General features: G+C 37.7%; 1 protein-coding gene across 1 annotated transcript; it reads right to left on the bottom strand.

Annotated features, from left to right (window-relative positions):
* Nucleotides 1-253: 253 nt before the first annotated feature.
* Nucleotides 254-18212, bottom strand: LOC131052067 (uncharacterized). Its single transcript, XM_057986647.2, has 3 exons — nucleotides 18053-18212; nucleotides 17372-17828; nucleotides 254-990 (listed from the first exon to the last, which is right to left on the bottom strand). The coding sequence occupies exons 2-3, from the start codon at nucleotides 17792-17794 to the stop codon at nucleotides 448-450; spliced, it is 966 nt and encodes a 321-aa protein (XP_057842630.1). The 5' UTR covers nucleotides 17795-17828; nucleotides 18053-18212; the 3' UTR covers nucleotides 254-447.
* Between the last annotated feature and the right edge of the window lie 109 nt (nucleotides 18213-18321).

The raw sequence follows: 18321 nt of genomic DNA, 5'->3' as shown, positions 1-18321 counted from the left end.
TTGGAATAATCCAGAAAACTACTATTGAACATGAAGACTAACAATTGCATAAATTTGACTTGACTGATATACCGTTTATGGAATTTAATAAGTGCTTGTACTCATTTTTTGACTACTGGTTTATATCTCACAATCTTTTAGAGGAACTTCAAGCCTTTAAAATTTCAAATGTATTTGCAAGCATAATTCATTCCAACAAGAAATTTAAAAAATAGAATGAAATACACAAAAAATTCAAGAATTTCATAACGTAAACACAAAAATCTGAATTTCACTATGTTGCCAATGTTCTTCACATTGATAATGATCTTGGACATTACACAAAGAAGGCTACTCACTATTTCTTCATCAAAACTATGTTTAATCAAATTCCAAAGATTGTTAGTTACAATCCTTGAGAGGACATTTTGTTACAATATATGCAATTGAGAACTGTACAATTTTACATCAAAAACCACATGCAAGTTGTTCCAGCATATATGTGTGCTCTTGACAAGAAATATGCAATTCAAATCGGAGATTGGTCAGTAAAATTTCTCTTTCCCAGCTTAATGAACCTTGAGCATGAAAAGCCTGTAACACAGAGTGATATGCAAATAATTCCAGCTTATGTAAGGATACATTGTGGTCATCTGCTAAGTGAATTCCATTTTTGTTTTGATTCTCCCTATGGGTAGGCAGTTCTGTGGTGTGATAGTAAGTACTCTTTCTCTTGTTTACCACTTTATCTCTTTCGTCTTGACATGCAAGAGCAAAAGCAGTATGGCTCTCAGTAGTTGAAACAAAATAATCTTTATAATCAGTATTCATTAGAGACGCATCAACAAAAATGCCCTTGGCATGAAGTGTCCCTCTGTCTATATGTTGTGCTAATTTTGAACACCTAAATTGCTTTATTTTGACACATTCTTCGCGATGAAAGCACTCATCTACCTCATATGTACTTTCTGCAAATGCATTCCCTTGTTTTGATGTATTCCGTTTTCTTACCTACAAAAATAATTTTAAGCATGTGTAAGTTACACTAGTGTAAAGGACTTGACATCTTAATAAACAAGTCAAGTTTATAATAACATTCTCAGCATAGGATTGTATCCCAAAATTTAAACGGATCCAATAATACAATAAGTGATGCAACTCTCTGACAATCAGATAAGAACCATCACAAATTGAGCTTACAAAGTAGGATCAATATAAAAGAGTCAATATGTAGATCCAAATTTCTCATTTTCACTTACGAAAAGATAAAGGAAAGATAAGATCCCAATACAAATCTATGAGTTTGAAATGTTAACATGTGCACAATGATAAGACTAAATGAAATGAATATCTTCCATTATAAAAGAGTGATTAAAAATCTGTTCCAAACTTCCAAGTGTTATATCAGATAGCTGCCTTCTTAAGATCTGACATTGTAGTTTCAAAAATGTATCCATGAAAACCCTTCCAACTATAAATATATTATATAATCATTTATATTACTAAATCTCAATGTTAATACTCTTATTATTCTAGACCAATTATTTGAATTACAAACTGAAAACTGAAACACTTGTAGCAAAGATACATTAATCATTCTAATTGCTCATGGCCCGATAGCTTGGTGTGCCATACTAGGTACATGCAGTAAAACTGCTAAATAAAGGACATCTATTCCTCCAGGCATACAGATATTAGACAATTCAATGACTGAAACTACAAACAAAAAACAATCAAGAATATGTTATCTTCCATAAACTACAAGATCAAAATGCTTGATTCCAATAGTATATTAAAAAAAAGATATCAAGTCAAAACCAAGATTACCAGGAGATAGGGGTACTTGGAGACTTCGGAGACTGGTACCTATACTGGTATGGCAAATTTTCAAAAATAGGAGACGGGTACTTGGAGACGGCAATTTTTTTAAATAAAATTTAATAATTTATAGAAAATAGCAACTGTGCTGATAGACATGTATGCAAAATGTGGAAGCGTTCACACATCTTGTGAAAACTATTTACATTACAATTCTGAGTTTAAATAAATAGACCAGGTGCCTGAAAAAAACCTATATACAAAAAGCTATGAGCATTCACACGGCATGTGAACTGTATGCAAAACATGGTCTCATCGAATGCCATGATTGTAGGGTTTAAATGAATAAAAAACAAATGTAAATTAAAAAAAACATGATTTTCAAACCTAGTTGCAATCATCTCGGTGCGTTTCACTATTCTAGGGCCAAAGAAATGCTTCCAAGGGCTGATGAAAACGCAAAACAATTCTTTTTGTTTTGTTTTCTGCCTAATACCTTGCATTTTTATCGCGGAGACGCCAAATTTCCTGGCAGGAGACTAGGAGATGGCGGGAGATGCAGGCCGAAAGTCTCCAGGCCAAAATGAAGACTCTGGGGACACTAAAAGAATCAAAGACAAGTCTCCGTCTCCAAGACACATCTCATGGGGGGAGACAGGTCTCCCGGTTGTTAAATTTAATGATCAGATTATATAGATAGAAAATTCACACAAAATACACAGAGTATACCCTGGGAAAACCTTCCTCTTAAAGGTGAAAAACCCAGCAAAGAAGTTCCTTATTATTTTATTGATATACAAGATGTCTTTACAATGAATTTGATTCACCCCTTAAAGCTAGTATCAACTCAGTTCAACATACAATCTGTAAGAAGTAAATTCGATCTGCAATAAGAACAATCTACTCGCTGTCTATGATGTCACTGCTGTGTGTCTAGGAGATCTGCAGAAGATCGAGATATCGCAACACAGGGAAGACCACAATTTGTATGCTGAAGATAATAGATTATTTTCTGAGCAAAGAATACGATCTGCGGTATAATATACGATCTGCTTAATAGATAATAACCACACTGAAGGTGATGGAGTGAATGGATCTATATATCAAACACGTTTTGTCATATCACAAGTCACCTTCTTATTAATCAACACGTCCTTTTGTTAAGGCTTGATTATATTTAATTTAACACATCTTTATCAAACCGATTCAATCCCAAAAGACACTTCTTAATTAACACGTCTTAATCATCATTTGTTAACAAGATCAGTTCAATACGAAGTTGGCATATTAGTAAATATAAGCAAATCGGTATAACTAAATTGTCTAAGGCCGATTAGGCCAATTAGACAATTTAGTCGGCCCTGAAGGATACCGACCAATGCTATTACTGTTAAGATATAGGCCTCGTGAATCTAACTGATGGTAAATCGGTTATTATATATATATGATCGATGCCTGAAAGTCATTCTGGAGAGTGCTATTAACACACAGTCCCGACATGCAGATGGACATAAACTTTGTATACACTGCGATGATTATCACAGTGAGCACAATATTTATTGTGCCACTGTGATTACATTACAATACGCACTGTAATGTAATCACAGTGGGCACGATAATGTGATTCTCGATCGCATTATATTAACGGAGCATGCAGTTCGGAAATTAAACATAAACAAACTAATTGTTATGAACAGTTGCCTCCGTAGGGGCATGTCCATACGTGGCAACTGCCACGTATGAACATGCCCCTACGTAGGCAACCTTTCCTCTTGTATTTAAACCGGATTCAATGATGGAGACGATCAATAACTCACGGCAATCAGTCTTCCAGAATTGCTGTCATTATTCTTCGATCCATATTTCACAGCATGGTATCAGAGCCAAGTTATTAAGAGAATAAATTAGACAGCCATATTACTCATAAGCATTTATCGGAAGTAAATAACAAATCGACGCAGAGGCTATATACGCAGAGGATATATCCGACTAAGAAAATATTCAAAATGTCAAGTAATATGAGAGTGGAAGATAGACTCGAAGGAGCCTCCAACTTCGTTTCCTGGAAGATACGAATCATTGCCATTCTTGAAGAACTAGAATTAGAGTCTTACATAGAAGAAAATCTAGACAAGCCAAATGATGATCTAGAGAAATCTACCTGGAAAAGGCATAATAATAAAGCAAAGAAAATAATTATTGACTCAGTCAAAGATCATATTCTTCCATCTATAGCCAGACTGCCTAAAGCATATGAAGTATTTAAAACCATTAAAAATACATATGAAGTTAACAATGCGAGCAGAATGTTAACCTTGAAACAACAACTTTTAAACATAAAGATGAATAAAGATGATACAATATCTACATACTTTTCAAGGATATCTGAAGTAAAAGACCAATTACAAACTATTGGAAATGAGGTAGATGATCAAGAAATCTCTCTCATGGCCCTAAGAGGATTACCAATTTCATGGGAATCCTACATTCAATGTATTAGCAGAACACCCCCCTTACCCAAATTTGAACAACTTAAGAATGAGTGCATTCAAGAGGAATCTCGACTAATCTCAAGAGGATTAGGGCCAAATAAAGAAGGAGAAATCCAAGGACTTAATACAAATACCTTCAACAAAAAGAAAAAGTTCTCCAAACGGAAGAGAGGAAATAAAAACCATCAGAAAAGAGATATGTCTAAAATTCAGTGTTACAAATGCGACAAATATGGGCACACTCACAGGAATTGTCCAGAATGGAAGAAAACACAAGAGACTCTAGCCGAAGTCAAGGGAGAAAACTCACTTTTCTTCTTAGCCCTATCAAGCGAAATAAATACAAATAAAAACACTTGGATCGTAGACAGTGGAGCATCAAGGCATATAACTGGATTCAGAAATCAGTTTGAAACACTTAACGGGCACTCAAGTGAAGAGGTTGCTATTGGAGATAACTCCACATATCCTGTGAAAGGAATTGGGACCTATACTATCAAACTAAGAAATGGAGTATCTCTACAATTAAAGGATGTTCTGTTTGTACCTGGAATAAAAAGAAATCTAGTCTCAATCTCAGGCCTAGCTGATCAAAGATATCGGATTACCTTCAATGAAGATAAAGTTCTACCCTGGCCTAAAAATACAAATATCAAAAATGCCATAACAATAGGTTCAAGAGATGGTAGCCTATACAAACTACGCAGTGATCAAAAGGAAGCACTAAATCTTGAAGTTTCAAATAATGAATTATGGCACAAAAGATTAGGACACCTAAGATATAGTGCTCTATCCAACATAAAGAAGATTACTTCAGGACTGCCCCAACTAAAATCTGAACACACAAGCATTTGCAAAGGATGTGCCTTGGGAAAGAATGTGAAAGTTTCTTTTCCCTCAAGCGAGCACAAATCAAAATCTATTTTAGAACTAATTCACTCAGACCTATGCGGTCCCATGTCAACACCATCCCTAACTGGATGCTTATACTACATAATCTTTGTTGACGACTACTCTCGAAAAACATGGATATATTTTCTAAAGTGCAAAGACTCAAATGAAGTACTATCTAAGTTCAAAGAATTCAAGGCACTAGTAGAAAACCAGTCAGGGAAGAAAATTAAGGTGTTAAGATCCGACAATGGGGGAGAATATACATCTAACAACTTCAAAGACTTTTGTAATTCTGTTGGGATTAAGAGGGAGTATACTGTACCATATAATCCACAACAGAATGGAGTAGCAGAAAGAAAGAACAGAACCATAATTGAAGCAGCAAAAGCCATGATGCATGACCAAAACTTACACACTTCATTCTGGGCAGAAGCTTCAAATACAGCAGTCTACATTCAAAACAGATGTCTGCACTCAGTTCTAGAAAACATAACTCCTGAAGAAGCTTTTACAGGGAACAAACCAGACTTAAGTCATTTAAGGATATTTGGCTGTCCCGTATATATACATGTTCCTAAAGAAAAGAGGACAAAACTAGAACCATCCGGAAAAAGAGGTATCTTCATTGGCTATAGTGAAAATACTAAAGGCTATTGCATTTACATTCCAGGGAAAAAATCTGTTGAGATAAGTAGAGATGTAAAGTTTGAAGAAAACACTACACTCAAAGAACCTGAGGATGATAACATTACTAAAGAAGAAGAAGATCACATAACTGAGATTGAGAGGGAGAATATCATAGAAAATTCCAAACCTTCAGACACTGAGAGGGAGGACATCATAAGAGCTTCTGAACCTCTTGTTGATGAAAATATTGAAACACTCAATAACAAGAAAAGACCTCTGTGGGCAAGGAAAATGATTGAAGAGAATAATGTAGAACCAAATGAAATTTCCAAAGAAAATAAGAGAACAAGAACTCTAAAATGTTATGCTGCACTTCTAACCGAACTCACAAATTCTGAACCAACAAATGTCAGAGAAGCTTTATCAAAACAGGCTTGGAAAGATGCTATGGTTGAAGAATATCAATCTATACTAAAGAATGATGTTTGGGATATAGTGCCTAGACCAAAAGACAAATCAGTTGTCTCATCCAAGTGGTTATTCAAGATCAAATATGCATCTGATGGCAGCATTGAAAAACATAAAGCTCGCTTTGTGGCGAGGGGATTCTCTCAAAAAGCAGGAATTGATTATGAAGAGACATTTGCCACAGTTGCCCGGTATACGTCAGTAAGAACAATCATTGCAATTGCAGCATCCAAAGGATGGAAAATTCACCAAATGGACATAAAGACTGCCTTCCTAAATGGTTCAATTGAAGAAGAAGTATATATAGAACAACCAGAAGGATTCACAATACGTGATAGAAATTGCTATGTTTGTAAACTAAAGAAAGCTCTCTATGGGCTAAAACAAGCACCTAGGGCCTGGTATGCAAGGATAGACAACTATCTCTCCAAACTAGGGTACTCCAAGAACCTAACAGATCCCAACATCTACTTCAAGGCTTCAAATGGCAATATGATTATATTGGTCCTTTATGTGGATGATCTTTTGATAACATGAAAGGATAATCTCATTGTGAAATGTAAGCAAGATCTGGCAGCAGAATTCGATATGAAGGATCTAGGGCTTCTACATTATTTTCTGGGATTAGAAGTATGGCAAAAGAAAAACTACATCTTCCTAAATCAAGGAAAGTACACCACAGATATTCTAACTAGATTTGGGATGATGGAGCGTAAGCCATTAGCTACACCAATGGAAACTAATTTGCACAAGCTAAAAATTGAGGCAGAAGATCCCACACTCTACAGACAAATCGTCGGTTCACTCATGTATTTGGTAAATACTTGTCCTGATATCTACTATGCTACAAATGTATTAACTTCATGTGTGAACCTAAGAAGATACATCTAATGGCTGCTAAACACATTCTAAGATATTTACGAGGCACAATCGGACTTGGCTTAAAGTATGAAAATGTTGAGATTAAACTTGAAGGATATTCTAATTCTGACTGGGCCGGAAGTACCACTGACCGTAAAAGTACTACAAGGTGTTGCTTCAATCTTGGTTCTGCTATGATATCTTGGTTCAACAGAAAACAGTCAGCAGTTGCACAAAGCTCCACCGAAGCAGAATATATGGCAGCCTCCATGGGAGCTCGTGAAGCAGTATGGCTGAGAAAGTTATTATTTGGATTATTTGGAAAAACTCTGAATTCAACAATAATTCACTGTGATAATCAGAGCTGTATCAAGCTCTCAGTAAATCCAGTTTTTCACAATCGATCCAAACATATTGAGATCCCGTATCACTACATAAGAGATATGGTAGATCGAAACGTCATAAAACTAGTGTACATCAGTACTGAAGAACAAAATGCTGATATCTTCACCAAGCCACTTGCAAGATTGAAGATAGAATACTTCAAAGTAAACTTGGTATGACTAGATTATAATTGAGATTATTAGGATGAAATTCCTACCATGTGTAATTTGTTCATGAATAAATAAATAAAATGTATATTGCAATATTCTAACTGTGTTCAAGAAGATGATGATCTTCTTATGCTTAAGGTTACTATTTCAAGGTGACGATCTTGACAATAGTTGACCAAGTGTCAAGATTGACTACATTAAGTTGTTGTCCCGGACTGTGCTGGATATCTTGATCCTAAAATATGTGATCATCTCATGATTGACTTCTTAAGTGATTGTCCCGGACTGAGCCGGATATCATGATAGTGAGTCTATTGTCATGACAAGACTATATTAAATGTTGTCCCGAATTGTGTCGGAAGTCATGACAGAATATGCTCCCAAGAAAATTACTTAGATCCACTCCTGCTAAGAGGGAGTGTTAAGATATAGCCCTCGTGAATCTAACTGATGATAAATTGGTTATTATATATATATATGATCGCTGCCTAAAAGTCATTCTGGAGAGTGCTATTAACACATAGTCCCAATATGCAGATGGACATAAACTTTGTATACACTGCGATGATTATCACAGTGAGCAAGATATTTATCGTGCCACTGTGATTACATTACAATACGCACTGTAATGTAATCACAGTGGGCACGATAACTGATTCTCGATCGCATTATATTAATGGAGCATGCAGTTCGGAAATTAAACATAAACAAACTAATTGTTATGAACTGTTGCCTCCGTAGGGGCATGTCCATACGTGGCAACTGCCACGTATGAACATGTCCCTACGTAGGCAACCTTTCCTCTTGTATTTAAACTGGATTCAATGATGGAGACGATCAATAACTCACGGCAATCAATCTTCCAGAATCGCTGTCATTATTCTTCGATCCATTTTTCACAACAATTACATTAACACTCCCTCTTAGCTAGGGAGGAATCCTTCTCAATATCTGAGTCACCTAGTGACATCCACCATACCTACTCGCAGAGGGTGAAACAAGGGCTGGAACCTCAAACATCTCTCACAGAGAAGAATGCAAACAAGGGCTGATACCTCAAGCTTCTCTCACAGAGAAGAATGCACAACAAGGGTTGATACCTCAAGCTTCTCTCACAGAGAAGAATGGAGAAGAATGCACAACAAGGGCTGATACCTCAAACTTCTCTCACGAAGAAGAATGCATAACAAGGGCTGAAACCTCAAACTTCTCTCACAGAGAAGAATGCATAACAATACATATCAAGTAATCACTGATGTTGAGACTCCCTCTTAGCAAGGGCTTCATTCTCCACAATTCCAATCTTGTCTCAAAAATGCACAAATTTCACTTTCGCAAGAGGGTTGGTGAAAATGTCAGTTGTCTGTTCCTCAGTACAAATGTATCTCAACTAAACAGCATTCCTCTGTACCATATCTCTGATATAGTGGTACTAAATCTCAACATGCTTTGTTCTGTCATGGAATACTGGATTGACTGAAGCTTCACACAGCTTTGGTTATCACAATGAATGGTAGTAGGCTCCAATGATTGTCCAAACAATCCTGCAAGGAGCTTACGAAGCTACACTGCTTCGCGAGTTGCCACACATGCTGCAATGTATTCTGTCTCTACAATGCTCAGAGCTACTGAAGACTGCTTCCTGCTACACCAGGAAATCATAGCAAATCCCAAGCTAAAACAACAACCAGAGGTGCTCTTCCGATCAGTAACACTCCCTGCCCAATCAGAATCAGAATATCCTTCAAAAATCAGGTCCACACTGGAAGAGTATTTCAAACCATATCCAACTGTGCCATGCAAGTATCTCAAGATATGTTTGGTTGCAACTAGATGTATATGTCTAGGTTCACTCATGAACTAGCTAAGTGCACTCACTGCATAGCAAATATCTGGTCTAGTGTTAACTAGATACATCAAGGACCCAATCAATTGCCTGTACATAGTAGGGTCCACAAGATCTAAACTAGCTGCAGCTTCCCTCAATTTCTTCAAGTTAGTTTCCATTCGTGTGGACATAGATTTACAACCTGTCATTCCAAATCTCTTTAAGATATCGATGGTGTATTTTCCTTGACTTAGGATTATCTCATTGGGCCTCTGCCAAACTTCCAACCCTAGAAAGAAGTGCATGAGTCCTAAGTCCTTCATCTCGAATTCGGAAGTCAACTCCTTCTTACATCTATCAATGAGATGATCTTCTCCGGTAACAAATAGGTCATCCACATAAAGTACCAAGATCAACATATCACCATTGAATATCTTGAAGTAAAGGTTTGGATCAGCATCATTCTTGCGGAAACCCAAACCCACTAAGTATCTGTCAATTCTTTCATACCAAGCTCGAGGAGCCTATTTAAGACCATATAGGACTTTCTTCAATCTACACACATGAGACTCTTTCCCATGAATCACGAACCCCTCAGGTTGCTCGATGTAGACTTCTTCTTCAATCACACCATTGAGAAAGGCAGTCTTCACATCCATCTGATGCAACTTCCATCCCTTAGCTGCTGCAATGGCAATGATAGTTCTAATGGAAGTATAGTGAGCAACAGGAGCAAATGTTTCTTCGTAGCCTATTCCCTCTTGTTGAGAGAAGCCATGAGCCACAAATCTAGCCTTGTACTTTTCAATGCTACCATCAACTGCATGCTTTATCTTGTACAACCACTTGGAAGAAACAACAGACTTCCCTTTTGGTCTAGGCACAATATCCCACACATTATTCTTGAGAATGGATTGATACTCCTCATCCATTGCAACTTTCCAAACTTCTTGTTTTGAGGCTTCCTCTACGCTGGAAAGTTCAGACTCAACAAGATTACACATTAATGCAACATAACTAGAAAATCCTTATGGTCTTTTGCTCTCTCTGAATGTGCCTCTAGGAGCGGCAAACTGTTCTGCTTCCTGCATAGTGTTCTGCGCCCAAAGAGGTCTCTTTCGAGACACAACAATATCTCTAGGCCCATCAATGGGATCCAAAGGTTCAATTGGGTCATTACTCATATCAAGTTTTGTAGTCTCCCTCTGAATCTCAGGAGCATGATCAACATCCATGTCTTGAGGAGTCTCATCATCTATCTCCATGCATGAGCCCTTTGATTTCCTGAATGCAACATCTTCCTCAAATGTGACATCCCTGCTAACTTCTATTTGCTTATGACCAGGAATGTAAATACGGTAGGCTTTGGAGGTTTCACTGTAGCCCACAAATATTCCTCTCTTGCCAGAAGGTTCCAACTTGGTTCTCTTGTCCTTCGGAATATGAACATACATAGGACAACCAAATATTCTCAAGTGGTTAATATCAGGCTTGATACCTGAAAAGGCTTCTTCAAAAGTCATATTTTGTAATATCCGATGAGGACATCTATTCTAAACATACACTGCTATTCTAGAGACCTCTGCCCATAGAAAAATCTGAAGGTCTTGATCATGAATCATAGCTTTTGCAGCTTCAACAATAGATTTGTTCTTCCTTTCAGCAACCCAATTTTGTTGAGGGTTGTAAGGAACACAGAACTCCCTCTTGATCCCTGCCTCAATACAGAAATCACGAAAGCTACCTGAGATGTACTCAGCTCCATTATCAAACCTTAAAATTTTAATTTTTTTTCCAGATAAATATTCTACAAGAGCTTTAAACTCTTTAAACCTACCTAGGACTTCATCAGGCTCTTTCAACCTTAAGAAATAAATCCAAGTCTTCCTAGAGTAGTCATCTATAAAAGTTACATGATACAAACATCCACTTAGGGATGGAATTGGCATTGGACCACATAAATCTGAATGTACAAGATCTAGTATTTCTTTAGACCTACTTTCATTGCTATAAAAAGGACTTTTAATATTTTTGCCCATAGCACAACCTTTACAAGTACCATAATGTACATGAATAAGTTTAGGAATACCTTTTACCATCTTCTCCAATGATGGAAGAGCCCTGAAGTGAAGATGTCCAAGTCTTACGTGCCAGAGCTCACTGGAATTGGAAGAATCATGAATAAAAGCCTGAACAGGGAGAGTGGAGAATTTGTATAAACTATCATGTCGATTTCCGATCACACAAGCAGTCTTGATGCTGGAGTTCTTAGGCCAGGCAAGAACTCTTCCTTCAAAAAATGCAATTTGATAGCCCTTAATCCTCCGAGGCTGAAATAGACACAAGGTTTCTCTTGATCCCTGGCATGAACAATACATCACTTAGGTGTAGAGAAACTCCAGATTCAAGGTTTAGAGATGTAGCACCAACTCCTCTTACAGCATAGCGTGCATCATCCCCAATAATAACTTGGAGATGTGACTCTTTCTCCACTAGATCAGAAAGGTGCTCTCGATAACCGGTGATATGTCGAGAGGCTCCACTATCAATTAACCAGGTATCACTATCCGTAGGAACATTGCTTGATAATGCTGATATGAAAAGAAAACCATTGGAGTTATCTTCAACTTCCTTCTGAGATGAGACTTCATTGATGTTTGCTCCTTGATGATTAGGTCTTGTCAAACAATCCTTTGCAAAGTGACCAAACTTGTCACACCTAAAACACTGGATGCGAGAGAGATCTTTCTTCCTCTTCCTAGAATCAGGGGCAGAATTTGATTTGAAATCTCTATTCTTTTTGAAGTTGCCCTTCTTCCAATAGTTACGTTTCTTGGTAGATTGAGTGGCAAGAACATGTGTATCTTCATTTTGAGAACTCTTGATAATTCCTCTAGTGGTCAATCTTGATTCTTCTTGAATACAATCTGCACGGAGTCGATCAAACTTAGGTAATTTGGATCTTCCACTTATGCTTTGGATAAATGGCTCCCATGAATGAGGCAGACCATTCAAGGCTAGCATGACAAGGTCTTTATCAATCACTTGATCCCCAATTGCACTTAGTGATCTCTCAATTCTGAAATTTTCATGAAGTAGGTGATGATTGAATCTCCTTTTGCCATCTTCACTCTTGGTGGAGTTGCTGCCTCAAGGCAAGAGCCCTACTTACATTGTTAATCTCATATAAATCTTCCAAAGTTTTGAACATCTCTCTCGCAGTTGTCATCTTGGAGATGAGAGGCACCAAGTGATCCCTCACGGAGTCAATTTATATCTTTTTTGCTTTGAAGGCATTTTTCTTGAATTGAAGCTTCTCCTCATGATCTTCAGGTTCAAATAAATCCTTTTCCTCTACGAATTGAAGAAGATCATTTTCTTCAAGTGCAATGAGCACTCTAAACTTCCATGAGGTGAAGTTGCAAATGCGCCTTCAAGCCTATCTTCGACTTTAAGATCGTTCACCATTTTCGAGACTTAGAGATACTACTCGACGGAGAGAGAGAGGAGAGAATACTTAGATGTTGTAGAGAATTTGATCACGATCTTCTTTCACCATGGCTCTGATACCATGTTAAATTTAATGATCAGATTATATAGATAGAAAATTCACACAAAATACACAGAGTATACCCTGGGAAAACCTTCCTCTTGAAGGTGAACAACCCAGCAAAGAAGTTCCTTATTATTTTATTGATATACAAGATATCTTTACAATGAATTTGATTCACCCCTTGAAGCTAGTATCAACTCAGTTCAACATACAATTTGTAAGAAGTAAATTCAATCTGCAATAAGAACAATCTACTCGCTGTCTATGATGTCACTGTTGTGTGTCTAGGAGATTTACAGAAGATAGAGATATCGCAACACAGGGAAGACCACGATTTGTATGCTGAAGATAATAGATTGTTTTCTGAGCAAAGAATACGATCTGTTGTATAATATACGATCTGCTTAATGGATAATAACCACACTGAAGGTGATGGAGTGATTGAATCTATATATCAAACACGTTTTGTCAACCAACACGACTTATATCACAAGTCGCCTTCTTATTAATCAACACGTCCTTTTGTTAAGGCTTGATTATATTTAATTTAACACGTCTTTATCAGACCGATTCAATCCCAAAAGACACTTCTTAATTAACACGTCTTAATCATCATTTGTTAACAAGATCGGTTCAATACGAAGTCGGCATATTAGTGAATATAAGCGAATCTGTATAACTAAATTGTCTAAGGCCGATTAGGCCATTTAGAAAATTTAGTCGGCCCTGAAGGATACCAACCAACGCTACTATGTTAACACCGGTAACACTGGTCAAAACAAAGGCTCGTAAACTTAGCGCAAATTCTTAAGTTATAAGAGATATTTTGGTACATTGGAAGACTGTTTGCATTAGGAATTATCTATGTTACCTGGGGATGCATCATGGCCAGGGAATGTCCCCCCAGTCCCCAAAATTGCAAAAATTCAGGGAAACGTCCCCAATATGGTTGGGAACGTCTGTGATGTCCCCTAACCATCTCAGAGTCAGCCAGCCATCCCCATTTTCCCAACACATTAAAAAAGAAAAAAAGACTCAAATGCTCTAAAAAACATTTTTTAATTTTATTATAGGTCTGTAAAACTGGATTTTCACTAATATGACTGGTAAACATGTCTGAATCACTTCCAAAAGCACTTAGAAATAATGAGCAGAAGCCTGGTAATAAATTTCAAACACACTCAAAACTCGGTAGTACGTAAAAAAGTGGTTGCAGGTCTGCAATATTGAACTTTTCACTAATATGAAAGGTAAACAGGTCTGAATCATAGCCAAAAGCACTCAGAAATATGAATAACAGCTTGGTAATGAGATTTACAAACACCCAAAACTTGGCAGTGCATAAAGAAGCGGTTGTAGGTCATAATAGTAATGGAATATTATCAAAATATCCTCCAACCAGAAAGAAACAATGAACTATATGCAAACAAGTACTGGCATATTGACAATGAATTTTCAATTATGAATGCATTTTGAGTATTGACAATGAATTCTGAATTATGAACACATATTGAGTATTGACAATGAATTCAGAACACAATTGTGGTATGTTAAGGTTCAATAATGTACATATACATGCTTTATCCATGTTTTCATATGAATATAATGTACATATACATGCTTTATCTATTTTTCATATGAACATTTAAAATTTACCTATATATTTTAATTTTTCTCCTATATGTTATATAGACGTTCCCTTTGTTGTCCCCCACTGTCCCCAAAATTGGCAAAAAAATTTGCCGTCCGAGAAACTCGTCCCCTGCCGTCCCCGTCCCAAAAACTCGAGGTAACATAGGGAATTATACATAAGGTGGATATTTAGTCTCCATTGTACGGAGGTAAGAAAGATACCTGTTGTCATTTTATGACACCCTTGGTCCATCAGTAAGAACCGATCAGAGATACGATCCATGGACCAATGCCACCCTAGTTGATCAAGGAAAAAGCAGAGGAATCATGAAGTGTGAGGTGTTGCCTTGTCCAAAGGATGTTCCTCCCTTGGCCTTTTCTTCCTTCCCCGAAACTCCGGAACTCCGAGGTTCCTTCTCTTTGCCTTCTCTTGTTTTCCTTCTTCGGAACTCTGGAACCCCGAGGTTCTGAAGTTCCCTCTTCATTTTCTTCCCTTCCCCAGAACTCTGAAACCTCGAGGTTCCGAAGTTTCTTCTCTTTGCTGCCTCATTTCTTTTCCCGGAACTCCGAAAACCCGAGTTTCCGAAGTTCCTCTCTTTCTTTCCCCTCCTCTTCCGTTCCCCGAAACTCCAGAACCCCGAAGTTCCTTTCTCTTGATCTTCCCTTCACCGAAACTCCGGAACCCGAGGTTCCGAAGTTCCTTTGTTAAGTCTCGCCTTTTCCTTGCCTCCTTCTCAGTTCCCCGAAACTCTAAAACCCCGAGGTTCCGAGGTTCCTTTCCCTTGCCTTCTCCGGAACCCGAGGTTCCGAAGATCCCTCCTAGCCTTTCTTCCTTTCTTTCTCTAGAACTTCGAAACCCCGAGGTTCTGAAGTTCTCTTCCTTTGCTTCCCTTCTTTCCCGAAACTCCGAAACCCCGAGGTTCCAAAGTTCTTTCCTTGTCTCCCCCACTTCGGGAACCCAAGTTCCCAAAGTCCTCGGACTTCTTTCCGATTGGCGACACTTCTAGATGGCATGATCAACACTCAAAGCTTTAAATGCTCTGACGACTTTTGTGACGTGTGCACCTTCCTTTGTGGAGCTACAAGGGTGCATTAAATGTTTTTGGCAGAATTTCCATCAGGAGAGGTACGGGGCCATGCTTTTTGTGGTGACTTAAGTCATGTTTGCATGCTCTAACTTTGGAAGGTTAGTCAATCCACCCTTCTCAGGGTTGCCTTTTCAGGGTATGGCTGGGTTGCTTGCATGCATAGAAGTCAAGTGCATGCACTTCCCTACACTCCCAGACTGACACACAGGGGTCATGATCACTCTTGTAACCATTTTTCTATATAAAGGCTGTTAAGCCTCATTGTAGAGGGTTCTCTCCCTACTGGCTTGAGCTATTCTATGCTCTTTCACTTCTCTTGTAGTTATCTTGTATTTTTGCAACTGTAAGTTTGGCCATTGGCCTTGTAATGAATTGAAATCACCATTCTCGCCTTCCTTCAAACTTATGTATGTTGTGTATGTTTCCTTACCTTCATCATAGGTGTATGTTTTGTGGCTCTTCTCTCATTTATGTTGTGTTAACTTATTTCTAAGTGTGACTTGTGGGAAACCTTCTCCCCTCTTGGCATTCAACGAATTCTAACCTCCATACATGCATTGGGGTCACTCATATAACTGAAGTTTGTGCATCTTCTGGGTATTTCAATTGATTTTTTGTGTCATTTCAGGTAGAGAGAGGAACAATCTCTTCTTGGTGCATCACCTCTTTTTATTTCAAGCAATTCTCTCTTCCCTTTACCTCTGCAAGTTGTTAGGATAGGCTTAGGAGTAGGTTTTGAAGTGTTGAGTCGGTTCAACATCTACACCTGGATTGAGAAGGAAGTCAGCCTTCTCCGGAGATTCAACTCCCTTGCGGGGTTGTTTCTATGTTTCACAAAGTCGCTGAGTTGATAGCTCAACAAGGGTGCAAGCTTTTGTGATAACAATACCCTTGGTCGCTATATAGTAAAACCCATATTCGATATTCTACTTAAAATCTTGTAGATTATCTTGAGATAAAGGTAATCACTGAAGATAGTAGTGCCTCTAGATGATAGCAAGAATGCATGGTATTTTCTTAAACTCGTGTATTAAAGGTGTAGGACATGATATGTTATTTTATCGTGAACAATGATACTTAAGAGTATGTAATACATAGCATCGGATATAAGTATGACATCCTTACATGCTATTTATCAATCTCATTAAGCACAAGATCATTGCACTTGATAGTGACATGTGAGATACGGTAAGATACACAATATTTGATTGCCTTTACCATAGGTAATAGAGGCATGTTCATTGCCTACTATTGATAGGTTGTGTGTAGAATGATATTTCATTCTTTACATAATGCCTTACTTATGTTGAATTGGATCACTGTGTTTGGTTGTCATATATGTGGAACCCCACTGTTTAGTAGAGACGCCGAGGTATCATCTAAGTGATACTTGCACAAGATTAAGTAGACTAATAAGAGATAGGTGTTTTTGTTAAATACAAAATAAGAGAATCCAATCTACTCAAGAAACAAAACATTGAATCAGTTCTTCAAATTTTCCAGAAAACAAAATTACAGAGGAAGTTAGAGGAGAGAGTTACAAACAATTGCCAAAATGGGTAGAAGGAAAAATTTACCGGAAGCGACAATGACCATTTCCCATTCTTCCATTCCTGCTTGGGCCGAATATTGGAGTAGTGGCATCTCATGCAATTGCCATAGCATGGGAAGTACACACGATACTGTTTACGAAGAAGAACCTTTGAGATAACACCTTCCCACCAACAATCCTTGTCAAGAACCTCAATTTGATCACCAGCTGCCCAATTAATAATGTTCATCTCAGGAGGGCGTGGCCTTAATTGGCAGTAATGTAACTCCTCGATCAGGGGATACCCCTCATCTGTCTCAAATTTATCATACTGGACACGATACATACCCCCCTCCTGAGACACTATAACACCCTCAAACCAAGCCCCTGCAAAACCAGGTTCGTTGCTGCATGCCTCGACTTCCATACCATTAATGAACTTCATCTTTATATCCCTAAAAACACCCATCAGATGCTGCTACTTCTGAAAATAGATTAAAACACTAAGACCAAATTCAAGATCAGTCAACGCAAGCTAAACCAACTACAACACCCATTGAAGTAAAACAATGTGAAAACTCTGTAATACAGCGACCACAAATCCTGGACGCATTACAAGCTAGTTAAGTATCCTAAAATTGAGCAAATTTTCTTGAAATTGAGCAGCAATGCATGCATGAATTTCTAATTTAGTTTGAGTTGTTAAAAATGTTTCCATTTCACTCACATTGGATTTCTTCTCTGTCAAGAAATAATGGTTTCCAACCCTAGAGTGCTTGTTATATTTAGTCAGTTCCATCCCACACGTTGTGCATTACCTAACTACCAAAGCCTCTCTGCATTCAACACATGTAGAGAAAAGGCTGCAGAGATTAATTTCGAACTTTCGAATACCACGAGAGCTTTTGCGTTTTATTTTTTTATTTTTTAAAGTTCCGGACGTTGCATTTTTATGATCATTTTTTTTAGTATATTTGTCGATCAATAAATTTAAAT

This window comes from Cryptomeria japonica, chromosome 3 (genome assembly GCF_030272615.1).
Source record: "Cryptomeria japonica chromosome 3, Sugi_1.0, whole genome shotgun sequence".
NCBI lineage: Eukaryota > Viridiplantae > Streptophyta > Pinopsida > Cupressales > Cupressaceae > Cryptomeria > Cryptomeria japonica.
Note: the sequence above shows the minus strand (reverse complement) of the source record. Positions and strands in the feature narration are given on the sequence as shown.

Coding starts and splice junctions, on each gene's coding strand:
- LOC131052067 (XM_057986647.2), bottom strand. CDS start 17,794: ATGGGTGTTTTTAGGGATATAAAGATGAAGTTCATTAATGGTATGGAA. Junction 991..17,371: donor AATGGTCATTGTCGCTTCCG/GTAAATTTTTCC, acceptor TTATTTTTGTAG/GTAAGAAAACGGAATACATC.